The 25,698-nt window shown below is 31.0% G+C and overlaps 2 protein-coding genes across 2 annotated transcripts; one reads left to right on the forward strand and one right to left on the reverse strand.

The window, feature by feature from the left end:
- Positions 1–16,797: 16,797 nt before the first annotated feature.
- LOC139871802 (CBS domain-containing protein CBSX3, mitochondrial-like) lies at positions 16,798–19,855 on the forward strand. The gene is made up of 6 exons (XM_071859534.1): positions 16,798–16,938; positions 18,195–18,452; positions 18,542–18,623; positions 18,721–18,794; positions 18,878–18,938; positions 19,501–19,855. Exons 2-6 carry the CDS (start codon positions 18,198–18,200, stop codon positions 19,641–19,643), a joined length of 615 nt encoding a protein of 204 aa, XP_071715635.1. The 5' UTR covers positions 16,798–16,938; positions 18,195–18,197; the 3' UTR covers positions 19,644–19,855.
- Positions 19,856–20,019: 164 nt separating this feature from the next.
- LOC139872804 (ubiquitin carboxyl-terminal hydrolase 2-like) lies at positions 20,020–23,068 on the reverse strand. The gene is made up of 5 exons (XM_071860730.1): positions 22,973–23,068; positions 22,439–22,485; positions 21,820–21,866; positions 21,606–21,708; positions 20,020–20,950 (listed from the first exon to the last, which is right to left on the reverse strand). The coding sequence occupies exons 1-5, from the start codon at positions 23,001–23,003 to the stop codon at positions 20,231–20,233; spliced, it is 948 nt and encodes a 315-aa protein (XP_071716831.1). The 5' UTR covers positions 23,004–23,068; the 3' UTR covers positions 20,020–20,230.
- Between the last annotated feature and the right edge of the window lie 2,630 nt (positions 23,069–25,698).

Genomic DNA, 25,698 nt, shown 5'->3' on the forward strand with positions numbered 1-25,698 from the left:
CTTTCCATCTTAAAAAAATAAAGAATATGGTGTGCTCTTTTGTATGTGATTGATATGAAAAAACAGAATGAAGATGACATATTTATAGGCTAAAAAATAACTTACATTACTTAGATTATGAAAGGTTTATATATTTATTGATTATTAATTACTTAAAACATATTTATGATGTTTTTATTTAATATGGTCTTTATGTACTTTTACTTTTTTACCATAATAATTTTTAAATTTTTTTACCGATTTATTAAATTACATGAGTAAATTTTATTTTTTCACCAAACTCACTTATCTAAGTTTTTTTTTATTTTATTGACGTAGTTATAATAATTTGATAGTTAAAGTATCATAATTGATGCATGTGAGATATATATATATATATATATACTATAATAATCTATATATTATTTCTTTTTCTTTCCATCTTAAAAAAATAGAGAATATGGTGTACTCTTTTGTATGTGATTGATATGAAAAATCGAATGAAGATGACATATTTATAGACTAAAAAATAACTTACGTTACTTAGAATAAGAAAGGTTTATATATTTATTGATCATTAATTACTTAAAACTTATTTATGATGTTTTTATTTAATATGGTCTTTATGTATTTTTACTTTTTTACCATAATAATTTTTAGCTTTTTTTATCGATTTATTAAATTACATGAGTAAATTTTATTAAGTTAACCGTATTGAATACACCATACTTATGATTCTAGGACTTAATTACTATAGATATATAGATAGATAGATATAGATTTTAGACTGCTACATAAATGGATCCCACTTATATATTTTCAAATGTAAGCTCTAGGGTCACACTTAAATTTTCGAAGCAAATGAATTGTAACTTTACACTTAATGTTTATCAAATAAATTTAACCATTTATGTATGTGAATGGTTAGTAATTTTTACACCAAAAAATAGCATTCATGAAAAACTTTTTATGAATTTTGTCACACCCCCCAAAATGGACCAGGGGTAATTGTGACCAATCATATCATAACACAGTTGTATAAACTGAAATGTCCCGTTCTTATTGATTAAAAACGTTCCATATTAATTGATTTCGTTGCGAGGTTTTGACCTCTATATGAGACGTTTTTCAAAGACTGCATTCATTTTAAAATAAACCATAACCTTTATTTCATCAATAAAGGTTTAAAAAAAAGCTTTACGTAGATTATCAAATAATGATAATCTAAAATATCCTGTTTACACACGACCATTACATAATGGTTTACAATACAAATATGCTACAACAAAATAAGTTTCTTGAATGCAGTTTTTACACAATATCATACAAGCATGGACTCCAAATCTCGTCCTTATTTAAGTATGCGACAGCGGAAGCTCTTAATAATCACCTGAGAATAAACATGCTTAAAACGTCAACAAAAATGTTGGTGAGTTATAGGTTTAACCTATATATATCAAATCATAATAATAGACCACAAGATTTCATATTTCAATACACATCCCATACATAGAGATAAAAATCATTCATATGGTGAACACCTGGTAACCAACATTAACAAGATGCATATATAAGAATATCCCCATCATTCCGGGACACCCTTCGGATATGATATAAATTTCGAAGTACTAAAGCATCCGGTACTTTGGATGGGGTTTGTTAGGCCCAATAGATCTATCTTTAGGATTCGCGTCAATTAGGGTGTCTGTTCCCTAATTCTTAGATTACCAGACTTAATAAAAAGGGGCATATTCGATTTCGATAATTCAACCATAGAATGTAGTTTCACGTACTTGTGTCTATTTTGTAAATCATTTATAAAACCTGCATGTATTCTCATCCCAAAAATATTAGATTTTAAAAGTAGGACTATAACTCACTTTCACAGATTTTTACTTCGTCGGGAAGTAAGACTTGGCCACTGGTTGATTCACGAACCTATAACAATATATACATATATATCAAAGTATGTTCAAAATATATTTACAACACTTTTAATATATTTTGATGTTTTAAGTTTATTAAGTCAGCTATCCTCGTTAGTAACCTACAACTAGTTGTCCACAGTTAGATGTACAGAAATAAATCGATAAATATTATCTTGAATCAATCCACGACCCAGTGTATACGTATCTCAGTATTGATCACAACTCAAACTATATATATTTTGGAATCAACCTCAACCCTGTATAGCTAACTCCAACATTCACATATAGAGTGTCTATGGTTGTTCCGAAATATATATAGATGTGTCGACATGATAGGTCGAAACATTGTATACGTGTCTATGGTATCTCAAGATTACATAATATACAATACAAGTTGATTAAGTTATGGTTGGAATAGATTTGTTACCAATTTTCACGTAGCTAAAATGAGAAAAATTATCCAATCTTGTTTTACCCATAACTTCTTCATTTTAAATCCGTTTTGAGTGAATCAAATTGCTATGGTTTAATATTGAACTCTATTTTATGAATCTAAACAGAAAAAGTATAGGTTTATAGTCGGAAAAATAAGTTACAAGTCATTTTTGTAAAGGTAGTCATTTCAGTCGAAAGAACGACGTCTAGATGACCATTTTAGAAAACATACTTCCACTTTGAGTTTAACCATAATTTTTGGATATAGTTTCATGTTCATAATAAAAATCATTTTCTCAGAATAACAACTTTTAAATCAAAGTTTATCATAGTTTTTAATTAACTAACCCAAAACAGCCCGCGGTGTTACTACGACGGCGTAAATCCGGTTTTACGGTGTTTTTCGTATTTCCAGGTTTTAAATCATTAAGTTAGCATATCATATAGATATATAACATGTGTTTAGTTGATTTTAAAAGTCAAGTTAGAAGGATTAACTTTTGTTTGCGAACAAGTTTAGAATTAACTAAACTATGTTCTAGTGATTACAAGTTTAAACCTTCGAATAAGATAGCTTTATATGTATGAATCGAATGATGTTATGAACATCATTACTACCTTAAGTTCCTTGGATAAACCTACTGGAAAAGTGAAAAATGGATCTAGCTTCAACGGATCCTTGGATGGCTCGAAGTTCTTGAAGCAGAATCATGACACGAAAACAAGTTCAAGTAAGATCATCACTTGAAATAAGATTGTTATAGTTATAGAAATTGAACCAAAGTTTGAATATGATTATTACCTTGTATTAGAATGATAACCTACTGTAAGAAACAAAGATTTCTTGAGGTTGGATGATCACCTTACAAGATTGGAAGTGAGCTAGCAAACTTGAAAGTATTCTTGATTTTATGTAACTAGAACTTGTAGAATTTATGAAGAACACTTAGAACTTGAAGATAGAACTTGAGAGAGATCAATTAGATGAATAAAATTGAAGAATGAAAGTGTTTGTAGGTGTTTTTGGTCGTTGGTGTATGGATTAGATATAAAGGATATGTAATTTTGTTTTCATGTAAATAAGTCATGAATGATTACTCATATTTTTGTAATTTTATGAGATATTTCATGCTAGTTGCCAAATGATGGTTCCCACATGTGTTAGGTGACTCACATGGGATGCTAAGAGCTGATCATTGGAGTGTATATACCAATAGTACATACATCTAAAAGCTGTGTATTGTACGAGTACGGATACTGGTGCATACGAGTAGAATTGTTGATGAAACTGAACGAGGATGTAATTGTAAGCATTTTTGTTAAGTAGAAATATTTTGATAAGTGTATTGAAGTCTTTCAAAAGTGTATAAATACATATTAAAACACTACATGTATATACATTTTAACTGAGTCGTTAAGTCATCGTTAGTCGTTACATGTAAGTGTTGTTTTGAAACCTATAGGTTAACGATCTTGTTAAATTTTGTTAACCCAATGTTTATAATATCAAATAAGATTTTAAATTATTATATTATCATGATATTATCATGTATGAATATCTCTTAATATGATATATATACATTAAATGTCTTTACAACGATAATCGTTACATATATGTCTCGTTTAAAAATCATTAAGTTAGTAGTCTTGTTTTTACATATGTAGTTCATTGTTAATATACTTAATGATATGTTTACTTATCATAGTATCATGTTAACTATATATATATCCATATATATGTCATCATATAGTTTTTACAAGTTTTAACGTTCGTGAATCACCGGTCAACTTGGGTGGTCAATTGTCTATATGAAACATATTTCAATTAATCAAGTCTTAACAAGTTTGATTGCTTAACATGTTGGAAACATTTAATCATGTAAATATCAATCGCAATTAATATATATAAACATGGAAAAGTTCGGGTCACTACATAAACGAGAACGACTCTATATGAGACTTTTTAAATAAAACCTTTGTTAATAAAACAGCGGAAGCAGTAATACATGTTTACATTATTATTAAAACGTAAATGTTTATGAACTAAAATATAATATGCGATGTGGACTCCATGCAAGCATCAAATCTATCATCACAAAGTTGCAAACAGCTAGCTCAATCATCACCTGAGACAAAACATGCTTAAAGTGTCAACCAAAAAGGTTGAGTGAAATTCATAGGTTTATAAATAATATCCAAAGTTTTAGACCACAAGATTTAGTTTAAAGTTGATTGATATAGAAATATCAATCTAAAAGTGTTGCTGCATTTTGTAATATCACTACTAAACAAGTTTACCCTATGACACCTTGTACTGTCAGTGTCGTGGAATCATTATTATGTAACCAAAGACCAACGGTCGAATGGTTAGAGACGTTACTCTCAATAGGCCTACTCACAATAATTAAGTTTGCATTTAAACATAGCAATTAACGATATTACGGTAGAGATTTAGCATGAATCAAAGCATGACAACATAGTTAACAATTTAGTACTTGTGTCTAAGCGTAAAACAGTTATAAAGAAAGCATGTGTCTCACCTCAAAAGTTGTAAAACAGTTATGAAACAGTAAAAAGTGGGGCTATGAAGTTCACCTTAGTAGCACACGAAAGAATTGAACGGAATGACGTGACCGAGATCTCAACCTAGAGATAGAACGTATGATCAGACATTGCCTAACAGACAATAGTATATAGTACTATATTGATAGTAATGGTTCACTAAAGAATTTCCATTTTCGGAAGGTTACTATTTATGAAAAGTTTCCACTTATAGTAATTTTCCAATTTTAGAAAGTTCGGGTTAATCTTTAGCAAGATGTTGTACAACTCTACTCAAACTTCGTTGCTATCAAATAAGTCAGGAATGACCAGATGTAACCGGGGGCTCAGGATTCTTGACCAGAATCTAAGTCATGACATTCGAGATCCACAAGCTTACCCATAAATGGCAACCTAGACATCATTCACTTACGACCGTGAGTAGCGATGAAGTTCACATGAATTATACATTATCTTTGATTAACCTTCACTTTAGGTGTATACACACAACGAATTATTAATGTACTTAATAATTATATATGTGATAATATAACATAAGTTTTATTTAATATTTAGTTATTATTCCTTAGTATGTCTTATATATATTAAATATAATTACCTTTAAATAAATACCTAAATTACTTCAAAAATAATAGTGTTTTATTAATCGAACATTATTCAAAAATGTCTAAATAATAAATTAAATATCTAAAAATTACATACATAATTTTTATAGTCTTAGTTAATCATATAGATTAGTAGAAAAATTTAAGAAAATGTTTTTATTATATTTTTGTATTTATTTTTGTTTTTACCCTTAATGTATTCACAAAACAATTTTAATTATACATAATTATTAAATAAACCCAAATAATTATTTTTATAATTTTTATAAGTTTCTATCAGTCTAATAACCTGTAGAAAAATATATAAAAAAATATTTTTTATTATTTTATATTTATTCTTAATTTACCTTCGAATTACATAATAATAGAGTTTAATTATATAATAAATACCAATTCGACCCAAGTAGTTATTTTTATAATTTTTTTAGATCTATATAAGTTTTAAAAACTCAGAAAAAAATTATATATATTTTATTTTTGGTTAAAAGTATTTATTACGATTTTACATTGTTTTTACGTTTAAACACTACATAATTCGTATTTAATTATAAATAATATTCCATAAATTATCAAAATTATTTTTATGCATCATAACACTTATAATACTAATTATAACATATAAACATAATTAATTTCGAATTTTACAAAGAATATACAATAAATATAAATATAAATGACAATATTGAAAAAAATTAATAAACATAGAAAGTACCTCAAATTTTCTTCAAGGTTTTGAGAGAATAACTTAAGTTTTTGTGTTTGGCAAGAAAAAATGAATGAGGAGCCATGTATTTATAGGTAAAAAATGGTTGGTGAAAAGAAAAAAAAATAATAAAATAAAGGTGCCAATTTTGACAAAATAATAAAAACATGTTAAAAATGTTTTTAATAAGTTTTTGTTTTTGAAAATATTTAGTCAAAATTCATGGGCTCATTATTTAATTTATAAAAAAAAATCTTATTTCTTTTTATTTTTATTTTTTTATAAGCTAAAAATATATATAATGATTAAAATAACTTATCATTTAATTAATAATTATGTTACATATAGTTTTAAATATAATACGCATTAATATTAACTAAAGTTATTTTATATAATTAGTGTACACTTTAGTTAAAAAAAAGTGTCGACTAAAAATAAATATTTGATCAATGTCAAATTTAATTATATATTACTTATGGATAACAACCCTATAGTCAAATTAGTCAATTCAGACATGGAAATATGAGGGTTGTTATAGTACCTACCCGTTAAAAGAAATTTCGTCCCGAAATTTAGTTGTTGCCATTAATCGGTGTTGTTCGTACATAGACGAGGATATTTACGTTTTATTTGGTTTTCACGTTCCCAGATATGCTCGGGCCTTGCGTGAATTCCAACGGATAGAATATTGTTCTGTTTCAAGAATTAAAATCATACAAACCATAATTTCTACAAGTTCTTCTACGAAGTGCATTTTATTATTAATGCGGAGATCATTCAAAATGATGATGTTATACAAGTCATTTCAGTAAATTGGATATATAAAATGTGTTATGAATAATATCGAGCTCATTTAAACCTTGAGCGTTTATGCCACCACGCTAGGGTAGACAAAATAGAGAGGAGTTCATGAAAATCATAGTCGTGAAATTTGATAGAGATTGTCATTCTTTACAACAAGAATGATGAATATGAGTTGAAAATATTGTTTTATCAACATTGGGTAATATGGATAAAACGATTCGATTATAGGAAGAGTATAAATGAAGTTATCTTAAAAGTTTGAAATAAGGAAATATCAGTTTGCCTTAACTTTTGACATAATTAAAGGTGATTTCCGGAATTCAAGGGATTTAAAGGAAATCTTTATAATCTGTATAAGATTTGATTCTCCGGTAATTAAGGAAATTAAAATTGCCTTGATTGTTGTGTCTAGAATTTTGCTATAAATTAGCTTCTTTTGTTTCATTATCTTCACCACTTCTATACTTTCTTTCTCGATTCATACTTCCAAAGATTGTGAAAATGCTCCATCCAGTTCTTATCCTGGATATTTTTCTGACTATCGTTTCTGTCATTCTTCTTTTTCATTTACCCTCAGAGGAATCTGTTTACTTCTACAATTACCTTGGGGTTATAGTGTTTTTAATTCTCCCGTGTCTTTATGTTGCTATACGCATTGATATACAGGTTTGTAATTTCCGTGTTGTTATCGGGCTTTATATTTTCCCTTATATGTCAGAGCTCTATGCTCTTGTTTTTCCTTCCCGACTTCAAGTCAAGCGAATAATGGTCTAGAATTCGTAGGTATGGAGTTTCAAATGATCATAATATACAAAGCAGAAGGAAAGGTAATAGCACGATTTGATTTGTCAAATTACTAGAATTACTAAGGATAGAACTATCAAGAATATATGTTCTTGATATGTTCAGAGATTAAGTAGAATGTAAAAGTCATGTAACATGGCAAATGATGATTATAAAGTCTATGAATCATCATCTTCCATTAAAAATTTAGCATGACTTACTGTAATATAATCACGTTGGCCTGACATCATTATATTATACTAACTCATGCTTCAATTCCCAACACTACCTCAAATCATTCAAAATTTAAACTTGTATGTTATAGAAATATAGAAACTAAAACAGTTTCCTTTATTTTGTAACACAGAAAGTGCGAAGTGATAAATAATTTCGGACAAGAGTAGTTATGAATGTATCTTCAGAAATATGGAGGATATTTATAACGAAAGATACGATGATATCTTAGAATTTTCTAAGATCAAATGATAACGAGAAAAATTCTTCTGTAAGGATTTAGAATGCGTAAGGAGATCTTTTGTGATTTTCATTAGAAATCGAATCATCTAGATTCTTTGATTACAGGTTTAATCCTTGTGATTTGTCCACGGTCTCCTTCATGGTTTGCTCAATCCGTTTTTCAGCACCAAATTTTCTATCGAGCGTTCCCAATACCCCATTCTTTATCATCAAACTCCAGGCCATTTAGGCCATCTACAATTTTGCTGTTTCCTCTGCATTTAATGCAGCCATATTTGAATCGTCGGTTATCAATCTGAGATGGTTTCAAGAAATTTCATTTTTAGATGATTGAACGCTGATTGTGATCGTCAAGATTCAAATGATGTTTTCAAAAAAAATTTGAATTTGAAGTGTTTAAGCGTAAGATGCATCCATCAATGGATCTAACAGTTGACGAAGACATGTTTGTGATTTTCAAAAGTAAGGAATGGTAAGTTCTGTGGTTTGATGTGATAATTCATCATAGAATACGAATGAATATAATTCATGAATGTAGTGATCTTTAAGAAGATAACACTTGCTAAAGCTTTACTTAAATTCCGATATGTCAAAATCAGAATATGTATTTGAATTTGTATGAAAATGATTGTTCTTTAGTGAACGGATACATATGTGGATGTAAGTAGTATAGTTAATGACTGTTGAATCAGAATTGAAAAATGTACGGTGTAACATATTAATGTGAGATATAAATATTTCTCGGGTATTACCTACCCGTTAAAATATTTTCACCGTCAACAGTTTGTACAACAGAATATTTAATTACAATCTTTATGAAAATATACGTACATATATATTTTCTTTCAGATGTAATCATGGATTTAATGAGTTAATATAATATTAAACTCATTTGATTTACGGTTGAAATGAGAATTAATAATCTCCAAAACCTTAGAGATTTCATAATTGTCGCGAAATATTTCGCTAATGAAGTTATGAATCAATACTTCATCGTTCATTGTTATTGATATATCTCGATATATGATGTTGGTGCTCGTGGATTTCTTGTGAAATTCACAAGGCACGAATAATGTTTTCTAGAAAGTTTTGAGTACATCGAAAATGAAAGTGTAAAATTAAACATGTATTTGAATAATACACTTGATTTATTATGAAAATGGAGTTTATTGTGTTGAAGCAGTGATTAACGATTGTTAAGTCATTAACGAAGGATGTACATCATAGCATATTAGTGCTATAAATTAACCGAGTATTATTTACTAGTTAAGATTCACACGTAATAGCTTAGTACGAAAAGATTTATTATTGTTCCAAACCATATATATATATAAAGTATACATATATAATTCTTCAGGAAGAATGAGTCAATACATCTTAACTCATTATTACTAATATTCCTTGGTATCTATGGGGCGTATGATGTTAATGTTTGAGGTACTGCGTGTGATGTTGAGGTGTGGAATGCAGATGTTGTTGTTGGTGAAGTTGATGCTGTTGGTGGTGATGCTGATGGTGCTGGTGGTGCTGGTGGTGCTGCTGCTGGTGCTCGTAGGTTTTGCACCATATTTTCCAAAGTCACTACTCGAGCGCGAAGCTCGTTGACTTCTTCTATTATTCCGGGATGATTGGCGGTTCGGACAAGGGGATGAATAAGATCTGAAATTCTAGATATTATATATTCGTGACGGGATATCCTGGAAATGAGGGTGAAAATAGTGTTCCGAACGGGTTCGCCGGTAAGTGCTTCAGGTTCTTCGCCAATAGGGCAATGTGGTGGGTGAAAAGGATCACCTTCTTCACTTCTCCATTGATTAAGTAGACTACGAACCCACCCCCAATTCATCCAGAAAAGGTGATGACTAATTGGTTGGTTCATTCCGGTTACGCTGCCATTAGAGCTTGAGGAGTTCGAGGAATCAAGTGAGAAATCCATATTATCTGATCGAAATAAGGGTTTTTGTTATAAGATGAGTGTTGAATATTGAATGATATATTTGTCTTCTTGATATACGTATATATAGCAAAAAGATTTCCGTAATTTACGGAGGAAATTTAGGAAAATTGTTAGACAAAGTCTATTAAGATAGATATGATAATATATAATAAGATATGATGTGTCTATACTCCAATAGTAGCAGTATGACGTGTCGAGATCATAAAATGATAAGTATGTAATCTGATAATCTTTCGATTAAAGACTTTCAATTCGTAATGGCCTATTCAGGTCTAGGGGCTTGAGCTATAGGATCCTTTAAATCGGTAATCCAAACCCTTCCATTCTAGAGTTTCGTAGACGCCATCCGTCAAGAAAATTCAATGATAAAAAATAACGAGAAATCAAATATTTAAAAGTAATGAATATGAGTAGTGATGACATTATAATGTCTTTAAGATTCTCGATAACTCAATGACATTTTCCGATTCGCAAACCGATGCATAAAGGCATAAAGCATATAGGTACGTGATATAACAAGAAGGTTATATACGTTTGAGTATGAATAGTAATAAATATAGGAGTTTCAAAAATCATGGATAGCATTTCATGTAATACATATGTAATATACAAAACTATGATAGATGACAAAGGAATGTCGAGAACGGTGTCGCATTTAAATGTGGTGGCGGAATTGAATAGTACTTAGAAAAGTGAGCAGAGTTCTTAGATTGGCTCGGCATTCTAAGATAAGTAAAGTTTCTAAAGTATAGTGTAGCATTTAACAGTTTAAGGCAACAATTAAAGGCACTATAGTCAAGGAAAGTTGTAGTCCTACATTGCTAAGGTACCTAATTGTATAAGGCACACATAAAATGCAATCCTGGTTCTCTACATCAGCCTGCTCTGATACCAATCTGTCACACCCCCCAAAATGGACCAGGGGTAATTGTGACCAATCATATCATAACACAGTTGTATAAACGAGAACGACTCTATATGAGACTTTTTAAATAAAACCTTTGTTAATAAAACAGCGGAAGCAGTAATACATGTTTACATTATTATTAAAACGTAAATGTTTATGAACTAAAATATAATATGCGATGTGGACTCCATGCAAGCATCAAATCTATCATCACAAAGTTGCAAACAGCTAGCTCAATCATCACCTGAGACAAAACATGCTTAAAGTGTCAACCAAAAAGGTTGAGTGAAATTCACAGGTTTATAAATAATATCCAAAGTTTTAGACCACAAGATTTAGTTTAAAGTTGATTGATATAGAAATATCAATCTAAAAGTGTTGCTGCATTTTGTAATATCACTACTAAACAAGTTTACCCTATGACACCTTGTACTGTCAGTGTCGTGGAATCATTATTATGTAACCAAAGACCAACGGTCGAATGGTTAGGGACGTTACTCTCAATAGGCCTACTCATAATAATTATGTTTGCATTTAAACGTAGCAATTAACGATATTACGGTAAGGATTTAGCATGAATCAAAGCATGACAACATAGTTAACAATTTAGTACTTGTGTCTAAGCGTAAAACAGTTATAATGAAAGCATGTGTCTCACCCCAAAAGTTGTAAAACAGTTATGAAACAGTAAAAAGTGGGGCTATGAAGTTCACCTTAGTAGCACACGAAAGAATTGAACGGAATGACGTGACCGAGATCTCAACCTAGAGATAGAACGTATGATCAGACATTGCCTAACAGACAATAGTATATAGTACTATATTGATAGTAATGGTTCACTAAAGAATTTCCATTTTCGGAAGGTTACTATTTATGGAAAGTTTCCACTTATAGTAATTTTCCAATTTTAGAAAGTTCGGGTTAATCTTTAGCAAGATGTTGTACAACTCTACTCAAACTTCGTTGCTATCAAATAAGTCAGGAATGACCAGATGTAACCGGGGGCTCAGGATTCTTGACCAGAATCTAAGTCATGGCATTCGAGATCCACAAGCTTACCCATAAATGGCAACCTAGACATCATTCACTTACGACCGTGAGTAGCGATGAAGTTCACATGAATTATACATTATCTTTGATTAACCTTCACTTTAGGTGTATACACACAACGAATTATTAATGTACTTAATAATTATATATGCGATAATATAACCTAAGTTTTATTTAATATTTAGTTATTATTCCTTAGTATGTCTTATATATATTAAATATAATTACCTTTAAATAAATACCTAAATTACTTCAAAAATAATAGTGTTTTATTAATCGAACATTATTCAAAAATGTCTAAATAATAAATTAAATATCTAAAAATTATATACATAATTTTTATAGTCTTAGTTAATCATATAGATTAGTATAAAAATTTAAGAAAACGTTTTTATTATATTTTTGTATTTATTTTTGTTTTTACCCTTAATGTATTCACAAAACAATTTTAATTCTACATAATTATTAAATAAACCCAAATAATTATTTTTATAATTTTTATAAGTTTCTATCAGTCTAATAACCTGTAGAAAAATATAAAAAAAATATTTTTTATTATTTTATATTTATTCTTAATTTACCTTCGAATTACATAATAATAGAGTTTAATTATATAATAAATACCAATTCGACCCAAGTAATTATTTTTATAATTTTTTCAGATCTATATAAGTTTTAAAAACTCAGAAAAAAATTATATATATTTTATTTTTGGTTAAAAGTATTTATTACGATTTTACATTGTTTTTACGTTTAAACACTACATAATTCGTATTTAATTATAAATAATATTCCATAAATTATCAAAATTATTTTTATGCATCATAATACTTATAATACTAATTATAACATATAAACATAATTAATTTCGAATTTTACAAAGAATATACAATAAATATAAATATAAATGACAATATTGAAAAAAAATTAATAAACATAGAAAGTACCTCAAATTTTCTTCAAGGTTTTGAGAGAATAACTTAAGTTTTTGTGTTTGGCAAGAAAAAATGAATGAGGAGCCATGTATTTATAGGTATAAAATAGTTGGTGAAAAGAAAAAAAAATAATAAAATAAAGGTGCCAATTTTGACAAAATAATAAAAACATGTTAAAAATATTTTTAATAAGTTTTTGTTTTTAAAAATATTTAGTCAAAATTCATGGGCTCATTATTTAATTTATAAAAAAAATCTTATTTCTTTTTCTTTTTATTTTTTTTATAAGCTAAAAATATATATAATGATTAAAATAACTTATCATTTAATTAATAATTATGTTACATATAGTTTTAAATATAATACGCATTAATATTAACTAAAGTTATTTTATATAATTAGTGTAAACTTTAGTTAACAAAAAGTGTCGACTAAAAATAAATATTTGATCAATGTCAAATTTAATTATATATTACGTATTGATAACAACCTTATAGTCAAATTAGTCAATTCAGGCATGGAAATATGAGGGTTGTTATAAATTTTCGATTTATCAAGAAAAGAAAAATCATAAGGACATTTTAGTGACACCATCGAGCGAATATCCTGGCTCCGCCCCCGTCTATATCTATATAATAATGTTTATATTTGTGTATTTCCTTTCCTAACAAAATATATATTGTTTGGATTTTTCATTGTCACATAATGACACAACACAAAAAAATTAACCGATCAAAATTATGTGTTCTCTCCTGATTTTGTTGGTCTAACTCAATCTATCTATCTATAATTAATATTAAAATACTATAATGACGCTGCCATTATTAAGTTAATTTCTTTGATAAGAAAAAATCAAAAAGAAAAAGAAAACAAAATCTAAGCATGGTAGGTGATGTCATTAATCTAAATAATTCTGAATTAAAATTAAATCTTATTAATAATTATTTTAATTATTAAAATTAAATAATTTTAAATTATTTTAATTAATTATTTTGAATTGAGTACGAGAAGGTATAAAAGCTAAACAGAAGGAAATCAATTATAAATTTATATTTTAATTTACACTTTTAATATAAAACGATAACCAATATTATCTCTTATGATTGAATGTGAATTGTTTAATATGCATTTTAGGTGTTTGATGAAATGTTCAGCTCACGAGTTTCTTAGTCGGACTCTGTAGTTCCACGGGTCATTAAACTAACTAACTTTAGCATTTACGTTCACTTAATATCTAAAACATATCATTAAACTGTTTTTTTTAAACAAACCCGTAATTATACGGGTCATTTCACTAGTTGGTATGTATTTTTCTCAACGTTCATAATTAGCAGAAGTTACATATGTGCACGTAATGAAATAGTCACTTTCATTAAATAAATAAATACAGATCTAAGTCAAAAGGGTAGAGATTACATGATTTAAGTAAAATACGTTGGGTATACGGAGTGTAATATAAGGATGCCATTTACATTATTGTTATTATTATTTTTTTAATTTTAATTAAATCTGCCATAAGGTTGTATCATATGTATTAGGGATGAGGAAAATTAACGAAATACCGAAACCGAACCGGTACCGTACTGGTACCGGTATCGAAAATGGTACCGATCGGTATTCGGTATCGGTTTCGGTTCCTTAAATTTGACATTTTCGGTTTTGGTACGGTACGGTACGGTACCGGTATTTTTTTCGGGAAATCGGTATTGGTACCGAATTTATTGATTTGTAGTTAATAGCTTATATGGGTACCATATTTATTGATTTGTACCCAGTAGGTACAATACCGAATAGTGAAAACTACATCTTATTATAGTTTTAACATATATTTGATAATACTAAAGTACCGAATAGTGAAAAATGTATATAAAATACCGAATACCGAATTGCATATAATACAACAACAACAAACCCAACCCCACATGCGTGAGGTATGGGGGAGGTGAGATGTATACAATCCTACCTCTTTTTTTTGGACAATCCTACCTCTATCTTTGGATAAAGAGAAGTCATTTCTCCATCCCGAGTGAAAAACTCCAAGAGTAGAGAAAGTCCTCCTCTCTCTGTCCGACGGATAAATAGATTGTTTTCAAGGGGACCTCTGACCAAAAGTAGAAAATATAATACAAGGAAAAATAAAAAATTATAAAAGTGAGTAAAAGAAAAATAAGCAATTAAATCAAAGGAGACTCCATGAAAATGGTAGTATCAAATTTTTAGGCTATAAACGGTAGTTAATTCGCCAATAGATCGACGCTTAGTATTGACTCGCTTAATAGAGCCGTAAAAAAAATCAATACTGGTACCATAAGGTACAATACCGAAAATACCGGTATCGATTTCGGTATTCGATACGGTATTCGGTTCTCAATTTTCTTTATTTTCGATATCGGGATTTTCGGTATCGGCAGCGTAACCCATTTTATTTAGTAAATGTATCATTCCTCCACGTAAGGTAATTTCTTGACATGTACTGTGTTTTTTAATATAAACCACCTATATACGTTATATAAACTCACACACATTCTAAGAGTTCTACAAATTTGAATGTGTAACAAATACTACTACATCCTACAATGTATTACTCGTATGGATAGTATTGGGTCGGGTAAACTGAAAAGGTTGGTTTTCAAGTGATTAGATTGAGGGGCCTAGAGATAAGTTCCTGGGTGCACGCTGACGCATCAATGCATCATCATCTTATATTCCTGTCTATTAAAAATTTATTTTTAATTTTTATTTATTTTTATGGTCCCCGCTTTTTATTCTTAAAATGCACCCATTCCCATTTATTCTTTCCATTTTCCTTATTATCCTCGTAAAAAATTATAGAAATATATGTGATTTGTATCACAACACCTAAACTATTTTTTTTTGCGCCGTTGTACCTTGGATTTTATTATATAACGTTCTTCGTACTCATACAAAATGGACGTTAGTATATGGGAGTTAACCCATCACATGTGTCACGCAGAAGGTTGCAGAAATTCGTTCTCGGGGAGTTCTCGACAGGGTCTCCAAAACGAGAACTCGGAGAACTCGGGGAGTTATTAGCGGTTGACTTTGGTTGACTTTCGAGATTTTACCGAGTTTTTTCCGAGATTTGACCGATTTTTGGTCGTTGACCGATTTTTTGGCCGATTTCAAAACGAGTTCTCGGCAGGGAGGTCAAACCGATTTCTCCCCGAGAAATCGGCCGAGTTTTCCGATTTTTGCAACATTGGCCACGCATGTGAGGGTATTTTCATCCAAACAGAAATGTGGCACATTACTTTGTGTCTATTAGTTTACCAAACACTTACTCCCTCCCTCCGTCTCATATTAATTATTCTCAGATACAGAAAACACAGTCTAACAAAATGTCATAATAGTACTGTATTTTCTGTTTATTTTCCAGTTTTATCCTTACTTTTCTTTCTTCTTTTATTTTATATACATACATTAAAGATATAATAGAATTTAATCTTTTTATTTTTTTATTTATAGAAGTGAACAATTAATTTAAAAAATTTCAAAATAAAATACTGGACAATTAGTTAAAGAGGGATAATATAAATAATCCGTGTGCTCTAGTCATACCCTTAAATTCTATCTCCGCAAAGCGCAGGTGCATGGAAAGACACATGTAGCTGAGGTGCAGGGTAACAAAACCTAAAAAATACGGGTATAAATTGTAGATAAACCTAAGTAACAGATTCATTGAACAAAAACTCACTTATTTTGTCTTTTGAGAGGAGACCTCCATTTTCACTACTTCACTCTATTTGTGTGTGTGTTTTTACTTTTTAGTGTGTGTAATCTTTCTTCAATCAGGTATATATTAATTCTTAGCTAATTTATGTTGCTATACTGAATCCATAGATTAAACTTTGTTTTTTGTTTTTTTAATCATCTATGTGTATGTGTATATGTATATGTACAGATCAAATGAATTAAAGTTGATTACAATTAGATTTGATTGATTTTAGGGTTTCTTTGAGTATTTATGAGCCTTAGATCTTGAATAGATATGATGATAATGACTGATAGATCCATTTATGTTTGATCTCAGATTAATTTGATTTAATTTGACCTGATAAAATAAGATCATGGAAACCTTTAAAGAAAAAAAAAAAGGAAATTTAGTAATTTTTATCTTTTAAGAGTATCTTTTAATGATTCTAAAGTCAATGTTTGAGCAGACGATAACAGTGTTAGTTATTTTATTTTATTTTTAATTTTAATTTTTTTATGGAATGTTTGTTAGTGGTCTGAAAGTGATAATTGTGATTATTTGAAGTTTGACCAACTTTTAACGAGTTGATCAAGTTGTTTTTTATATAACAGTACAGATAGATAAACTAAAGATTCTTAGTTGTATAATTTGGTCAATACATTTCTGTTACTTTGAAGTCAAAGGTGTTTTATACTTTTCACTGATAGTCAAAACAATTTTGGTCAAGCATTGCAATATATCTGGAAAATGAACTATGGATATAGGGAAAAGTTTCACAAATTTAAAATGAAGGATACATACTGTATGTTGTTGTATATTTTTATTTCGACGAAGCGTTTTGAATATTGATCTTCTCACTTTTATGGATGACCATTAGATCAGAGTTGTAGAACTCGGAATTACTCGACGAGTGCTCTGTTTTTGCAACTCGGAGAGTACTTGGTCAAACTCGGTCAAACTTTTTCAAACTTAGCCAAAACTCTGGATTACTTGGATAATTGGTAAAAACTCGGCCAAAACTCAGTCAAAAAAGGGTCAAACTTTGTCAAACTTTGTCAATACTAGGAAAATCCGTCAAAATCAGTCAAAATCGGTCTAACTCACATCCGAGTACTCCTGAGTTGCTGAGTACTCCCCTATAAAGTCCCGCCGACCGAGTACTCCCGAGTGGCAATTTTTACATCATTATAAATTGGATGTACCGTTTATGTGGATTATAGTGCCATATTAGTTTCTTGAATAACTTTTTTGTGGATCACATTAGAAACCCTAATTAGCTTCTGGGTCAATTTGTCATATTGATGTTGTAAGGATGATTAGCTTAAAGATTTGGTTTTTCATGTGATAATTAAAGAATATGCAAGGAGGAATTAGGTCATTCGTGTCACATGGTAGCATCGTGAAGAATGCAGTTCTCCAACACGTTCGGCTGGTGAACCCACTTCGACCACTGTTGTTGTCACGCCATGAGTCAACTTCGGCTGCTCGTATTGAAGAGCAAGGTTTTGAAAGCACCAAAATTTCTGATGTCTTGAATACTAAAGGAAAAGGTGCTGATGGCTCTTGGCTATGGTGCACTACCGATGATTCTGTGTATGATGCTGTCAAATCGGTACATTTATTACGCCAATTTTGTATAGTTTAAATGGTTCTTGTTTTATATCTTCTCATGTGATGTTTGAATGAAAACATTTGTTGTAGATGACTCAACACAATGTTGGTGCGCTTGTTGTGGTTAAACCTGGCGAGAAATCATCCATTGCTGGAATTATCACAGAAAGAGGTGAAAAACATTTACGGAGTATTTTTTATTAATAATTGCGTGATTCGTTCAAAATCTATTGTTAAATAATAATGTATTTAATTTATTATATCTCCAGATTATCTGAGGAAAATCATTGTTCAGGGGAGATCGTCAAAGTCAACTAAGGTTGGAGATATCATGACAGAAGAGGTATTAATATGGTGCAATTTCACTCTACAGAATCATCATTATGTTTTTCAGCAAAGAACTTAATGTACGGTTTTGTTTTTCAGAACAAACTTATCACTGTGACGCCCGATACCAAAGTTCTGAAAGCAATGCAGTTGATGACAGGTATGTTGGAACTTATATTGTTAATGGAGTTTACATCTGAATAACTTGAATTCAGAGGTTGTAATTTAAAACCAATTACTTATGAATGGGTCAAATTGGCTTATAGTTCTAAATTAATGGGTCATATAATCAGCTAAACAGAAAACAAGTGAAATGGGTGAACACATTGAAAGCCAGTAAATAGTATTTCATTTCTACTACCTTTCTTGATAGTTATATCTAAGGATAGTAGGTGATTGTTGTAATAAAAAAGATTTTGTAAATATACCACATCAACTCTATTGAAAAAAGAACAAAGAATGTTTGCAGGTCAACCCGACCCGCCCATCTTAACACCTCTAATATTATAGAATGCTAGTGTGTCTGTAAAACTGCAAATGACATGATATTGATGTTAGTTGTGTTTTCATTAGTATATGGAGGAACAATGTTAACAGATCAACCCAACCCGCCTATCTTGCTACCTCAAATTTAATGGATGTACATATTGGTCTCCATAACACAACTAATGACATGACGACATGATATTAAGGATGATGTTTTTGATCTTTGGTGTAAGCAGATAATCGTATCAGACACATTCCAGTTATTGATGATAAGGGAATGCAGGGGATGGTTTCGATTGGAGATGTGGTGCGTGCAGTGGTGAGTGAACACAGGGAGGAGCTTGACCGTTTGAATGCATTCATACAAGGTGGCTACTAAAAGAAATGGTTCATAACCATGAAATGCAGTTAAACCAATAGGGTGTGTTCCGTTTTTAATAACAAGGTAGCCATATCTTAGGAGTATGTAAATATTATCAATGTCTTTCATGTTTTTCTGCTGCTATCGAGTATGTTATGTCGCTTGAGAGACTTGATAATAACAAGACTTATAGCTGCTTAAAGCTTTCTAATATAGTCCTTTAAATTTCAAATGGTTCGTCTCGTGATTATAGTTGTCGTCTTAAATTCTTGATGGTTGAAATGCTTATTGTTTGATCGAACCGGGCTTAATTCAAAAGTGGTACTAAATATGTCATATACCTTTTAAATTCTAACAGTTCCAGATCATATTAAAAGAAACTTAAAACCAAATATGATGTAAAGTAAAACACTAAAATGATAATAACATATAATTAACATTATCCTCGAATCGTAACACAGTCTAAACAAACGTTTCGCCTAAATTACAGCATCTTTTTCAAACTAAAACACAATTACCATAACATCACATGAAAAACTTACCTCGAGTTGCTCGAACTTACCTCGAGTTGCTCGTTTTCTGCTTCGCTTTCTCAATCAAATGTCTCAACTGCTCTTCTCCTCGAGTATCTTCAAGAAATTAAACAAAAACGGAATATAATTATGTTTCCTCCGAATATTTTCTGTTCTCCATTTCTTAAACTTTTCTTCCTCCACCAAAATCTTCTCAGTTGCACCTTCAATCCCAGCATTCACTTCGGAAAGCGACTTGTTAAGTGCTTCCACATTACCACCATCCACCGCCTGTAACGCCGCCATCTGCTGCAGCAACCGCTCTCTCCTCCTCTGTAAATCTTTAAGCTCAACCGTGTACATCTCTTTTCGGTTTTTAATTATCGCCATAAGGTTGAATCGTATCTCGTTTTGTGAATACTTCTCAATTCTTTCTTGAATCACAGGCTGAACCATCTTGAGCCAGTCCATGTCACCCTGACCACCAGAGCATGGGCCCAGACTAATAGGCCCTTCTTTCAACCCGTCAAGTTCATAAAGAACACCGTCTACAGGTATGTAGATAATGAAATGATAGACATCGTCATCTTTTCCTGCAGATTTTTGTTCGTCGGGGACGAAAGGTTCGGGCCTTGCGAAACTGTTGTGTGCGGTTCGGATGGAGTCACTGTTGTTAATGGCTAACCCTTTTAGCTCGGGTGGGAAGTTTTTGGAGAACTCTTTTAGAGCAGATAACTCGGGACCGATATCTACTTCTGGACAGTTCAAAAGGATAGATAGGATTGCTTGAGTAGCACATGCATTGTTAATTACCTAAAAGGACAAAATATAAAGATTATTAGACGTCCCAATTTCAAGACGTTAAAGGTGGAAGCTTCTGATAATTTACTCATGCATAAGTCTATCCGAATTACCTCTTATCTCGACAAGGTCAAACAGATAAAACCAAATATATATTTAACCAAACAGGAAATGGATTCAAATACTGCCCAAAGTATATTAATGATGCATAAAATCTCCAATTTCAATTTATTAAATTATACTTGTTTAAGCTATTAATGAACTGTGAATTAAAATAACTTTTGTAATGAATTTGGTGTTAAAATAACTGATAAATCCGAGTCTACACAACCCGGCTCGTTCTGGAATCACTGAGAAACAGATATTGTTTTAAATCGGTACATAACCCAAGTTCCTATGCTATTTAGTTCTGTGATAAAAAAAAAAAAAATTTAACAGCGAAATATTTAATTCGGTGAAGATGAGGGAGGAAAAGGTAATAATGAATTTCTCTAATTGTCACTCTGATCCTAAATGATCACGATTTTAATGTTATATTCAAGTGCAGATATGCACTTTACAACATGCCACTATGCAAGACCTTTTACTATCTCATTTTACAACAAAAGTCGGGGTCAACCAATTACCATTTCTTTTTAGAGAGAAAGCATAAGTTATGTAAACTGACCTGGCTAGCAAAAAACAAATTCGGATTCGGATCCTTGATTACTAGACGATCATCTTTCTCACCAGCACGCCATTTAAATAGGAATATCATCCCATAGACCGGCCTGTCAATTCAGGTAACTATAAGAAAAGAACATTTTGAAGGGTGGACTGAAACAACTGATATTACTCCTATATGACTAGAAAAATAACCATAACCATGATGAAAGATATACCTAAGACTATTTAGTGAATCAATTTCCAAAGAATACAACTCCTCAACCTGCAAAACCAAATCCAAATTAGATGTTGCTGAGATTCATATTCATTATTACCATGATATTGCAAAGAGACCGACTTGACTAGAATGATCAACATGACACATAACTCAGTGTGGTACCCGATGCCTCTGATCCCTGGGCCCACAGTGGGGGAAGCTTTGACCCGAAGAAAGGCGCAAGTTCGATTCTCAGTCTGGGCGCCCCGCATGGAATTATTTCTCCCTCCGGGGGGAAATTTGTGAAGTGTTTCGGGGGTCTAGCTAGCTGGGGTAAAAATCGCCTTGCCGTCACTGTGGTACCTGGGAGGAGGTACTTTGCCGGCACAGGTCTCTTTCGGGGTGGGATTGGTGGGTGCTACGGCACACAGGGTTAGCGTGTCCCTGCCAACTTACACGTTTTGACCCAAACATGACACATAACAAGAAACATTGCAGAACAATAATAGGGTTATACATGTATAGATATTTATATTTTGGTCGTAAAGTGCTAGGTTTGATGCTCGTAAACAAATTAGGAACCAAAGAAACAAATGGAGCAAACAATAGACGAATGTCCTTCATTTATCAAACAATACCTGCACGCCTTTTACTTGCATTTGTTGTATAAGTTCGGTAAAAACACCTACAAAGAAAACACCATGGTTTCAATTAGAGTAAACTATAGCAATAAATGGGAAAGGGGAACACTATAACATACAGAAAGTCGAATCTATTGCTCTATACGAATTTACAGAAATTAAATAAGCTAGTTGACCCTATTTTACCAATCTAAGGACATTTAAGATTTAATATAACATATTCACATTTTCAGTAACTGTTCATACTTCATACACCCGATACGTTCTTCTCTTGTCCCTCAAAAAGTCTCAAAGAAATATTATAAAACTTGTATGTCGTATTCTTGATATATACAAGTAGCGTTATATTTTATGGAAGCCCTAAGAAAAGTACTTATTCAGCAGGAGCCACATACAGAATTTCAAGAAACATTTCAAAATTTTTTAACGGTTGGCAAAATAGTAAACTCCAACTCTGCTAAACAACGTGCATTAATGTTGGACATTATAGACCAAAAAATCAAAAATAATCCAAAAAGAAAGAAAACGTACCGGGATCAGATTCGATGGTACACCAGGACATGATTGCAAATAAAATCCGCTGCAACAGAAAACTCGAGTCATCAATTAATTAATTTTTTTTACAAGATTAGATATTTCACTACCAGTTAAGAGGTCACAATCAGAGAATATACACATATATGCATGTTTCAATGCCATAAAAAACTCCTATTTTTTTTCTTTCTTCATAAAGTAAGTTTTCAATCTTCTTAAAGAAAAGTGTTTATTCACATTAACATAAGCATGTATGTTCAATAAACATAAACATTTACTATTAAACATCAAAGTGTACAGAATTCATCAAGCAATAGGTGTGAAATCAAATAAGCTACATAGTTACTGCTCAACATATAAATTATAGTAAATGCAATAAAAAATAAAAGCTAAAAATATATAAAATTTACTAATAACAGCTTCTTAGATTAAGCAATCCATAAAATTGAACAGCTACAATGTTACCTATTGGAAACAAACCCTAACATTCAAAACTTTGAGTTCAAAGTCAACAAATTAGAATGAAAGTAGCGTCAGTGCCTGTATTTAGATTTATCGAAAATTAGGGCATTAATTTATACATAAATAAAAAAATATAGTATGATGCCAGTATCGTTGTGCATACAGACGTTATTAAATATAGGAATATTAACTACAGTTTTGAGTTGCATTAATTATTTTATGAGATCAAAAATAAAGAAAAAATTAATATTCCGTATAAAATAAATAAATAAAAAAATATAGTTCATCTTTGAGGATGAGAATTCCGGTTCGGGTTGAGCTTGACAAAAGGGGTATCGATTTACATAGTGTCCGATGCCCCGTTTGTGATGACGATCTTGAATCGGTTGATCACTCACTTATCAATTGCAAGTTTGCTCGTGTTCATAAGTGGTGGAATTTTAGTTCATCTTCCGGCTTAAATGTGGAGGTTATCGAAGGAAAGTGTGGTCACTCCTCAACCGCTATTGGTCAAAAAATATGGCAAGCCGTGGTTTGGGTGTGCGCCTACTATTTGTGGAAAAATCGTAATTTGAAGGTCTTTCGTAATGAATCTTGGAGTGCTTCGGTTCTAGTGAGTGAGATCCAAGTTAAATCGTTCGAGTGGATCTCGAGTAGAATTAAAGGAAATTCTATCGATTTGTCGAATTGGCTTGTAAATCCTCAAGTTTTTTTAGATTTATAGTCATGTTCTTGTTCTAGTTTTCTTCATGATTCGCAGGTTGTAATCTCATGCTCTTGTTTTAGGGTCGATCATTCTTGTTTTGACCGGGGCCTCGTATTGTATTTTCGGTGTTTTTTAATCTATCTTGCTTTTCAAAAAAAAAAAAAAATAATAAATAAATAAAATAAGAAACTAAACCTTTGTGTTCGAGAAGCAATGGAAGATAGCAGAAAGAGTTGAAAGGGAGGAAGGAGTATGTATGTATCCGGATACACACGCTTCGGGTGTTTTATACGGATAGTTTTTTAAATTTTTTTTTTTTTTTTTTTTTTTTTTTTTTTGTTGTTGAAATATTGAAAGCTTTTTTTTTGTTGAAATATTGAAAGCTCAAAATCTAGTACTCCGTAATTAGTATGAGACCAATGAAAGAAGGCTCACACAATTTAAACAAATTTAATTCATATATTTAGAGATATTTAGATGAATTATAGAATTTTTTTTTTTTAAAGGCAAGTAAAATTTTATTTCACAACAACACGAAGCGTACAATAGGAGGTGTCCAAATTAGAACCGACACCTAAAATACACACAACCACGAGAATTAAAACTCAAACAACTATACATTATAGGAGGATGTAAAGAGAACAACCGCTAAACTACAACACAAACGACCCACAAACTACATGAAGGTTACTCACGAAACATTAAGGTAGACATTAGGATTTGAAAGCCAAAAGAGCCACTCTTAACTTTTTCTTTTTGCTCCTATCCGAAATCCACTCGAACGTCATCACTTGTATCTCATTTAGAGCCACCGGGGGTTTCCAATTTTTATCTCGAAAGACTTTATTATTCCGGTTTTTCAAATAAGATAAGTACATATCCACTTTAAAGTTTGCCAAATTATTTTGCCATAATTCGAAGATGCAAGAGTTAACGAATCATCAAGTAAGCTTGATAACGATGCACCCGAGAAGTTTCCTACCCCCTACCACTTATAAACCCGCTCCTAAATGACACGAGCGTGTTTACAAAGGATGAGGGAGTGCTCAACCAACTAAAGAGCATCATCACACAATGGGCATCTCACACTATGTAGATCCAAACCCCTTTTATCCAATTCAAGCGTTGCGGGAATTCTATTTTTTAACGTCCGCCACACGAAAATTTCAACTTTTTTAGGAACAAGGGGATTACGAAGCGTACCATGATTCGAAGGAACAGAGCCGAGAAGCTGTTCATACAGAATAGTCTAGCATTTCTTAACGGAAAACAGGCCGTTGGATGATAGGCTCCATTTCCAGACATCTTTTTTTCTTTGATCGAACGAAAAGGAAGCTGGCAGGCTGATTAGACTATCAAGTTCACGAGCGGTTCTTCCGGTAGGACTACGAGACCAATTCCATGTTGTAGATAAGCCGTTTTCACTCCTTTCAACTCTATCTTTGATTGTTGCATTTGGAATTTCTTCAAGACGAAACAAAATTAAGAAATATATTTTTATTTTTATTATAAAAATAAGAAATATTATCAGAATTAAGAAGACTTCGTCAATAAA

The sequence above is a fragment of the Rutidosis leptorrhynchoides genome, chromosome 10, assembly GCF_046630445.1.
Source record: "Rutidosis leptorrhynchoides isolate AG116_Rl617_1_P2 chromosome 10, CSIRO_AGI_Rlap_v1, whole genome shotgun sequence".
NCBI lineage: Eukaryota > Viridiplantae > Streptophyta > Magnoliopsida > Asterales > Asteraceae > Rutidosis > Rutidosis leptorrhynchoides.

Bases quoted from the DNA above. Each gene is read 5' to 3' on its own strand.
- LOC139871802 (XM_071859534.1), top strand. From the start codon at position 18,198: ATGCAAGGAGGAATTAGGTCATTCGTGTCACATGGTAGCATCGTGAAG. The intron at 18,624-18,720 runs GTGAAAAACATT...TTATATCTCCAG, and splicing joins TGGAATTATCACAGAAAGAG to ATTATCTGAGGAAAATCATT. The intron at 18,795-18,877 runs GTATTAATATGG...TTTGTTTTTCAG, and splicing joins GAGATATCATGACAGAAGAG to AACAAACTTATCACTGTGAC.
- LOC139872804 (XM_071860730.1), bottom strand. From the start codon at position 23,003: ATGTCCTGGTGTACCATCGAATCTGATCCCG. The intron at 22,486-22,972 runs GTACGTTTTCTT...TTTTCTTTGTAG, and splicing joins TACCATCGAATCTGATCCCG to GTGTTTTTACCGAACTTATA. The intron at 21,709-21,819 runs GTATATCTTTCA...CTGAATTGACAG, and splicing joins GATTCACTAAATAGTCTTAG to GCCGGTCTATGGGATGATAT.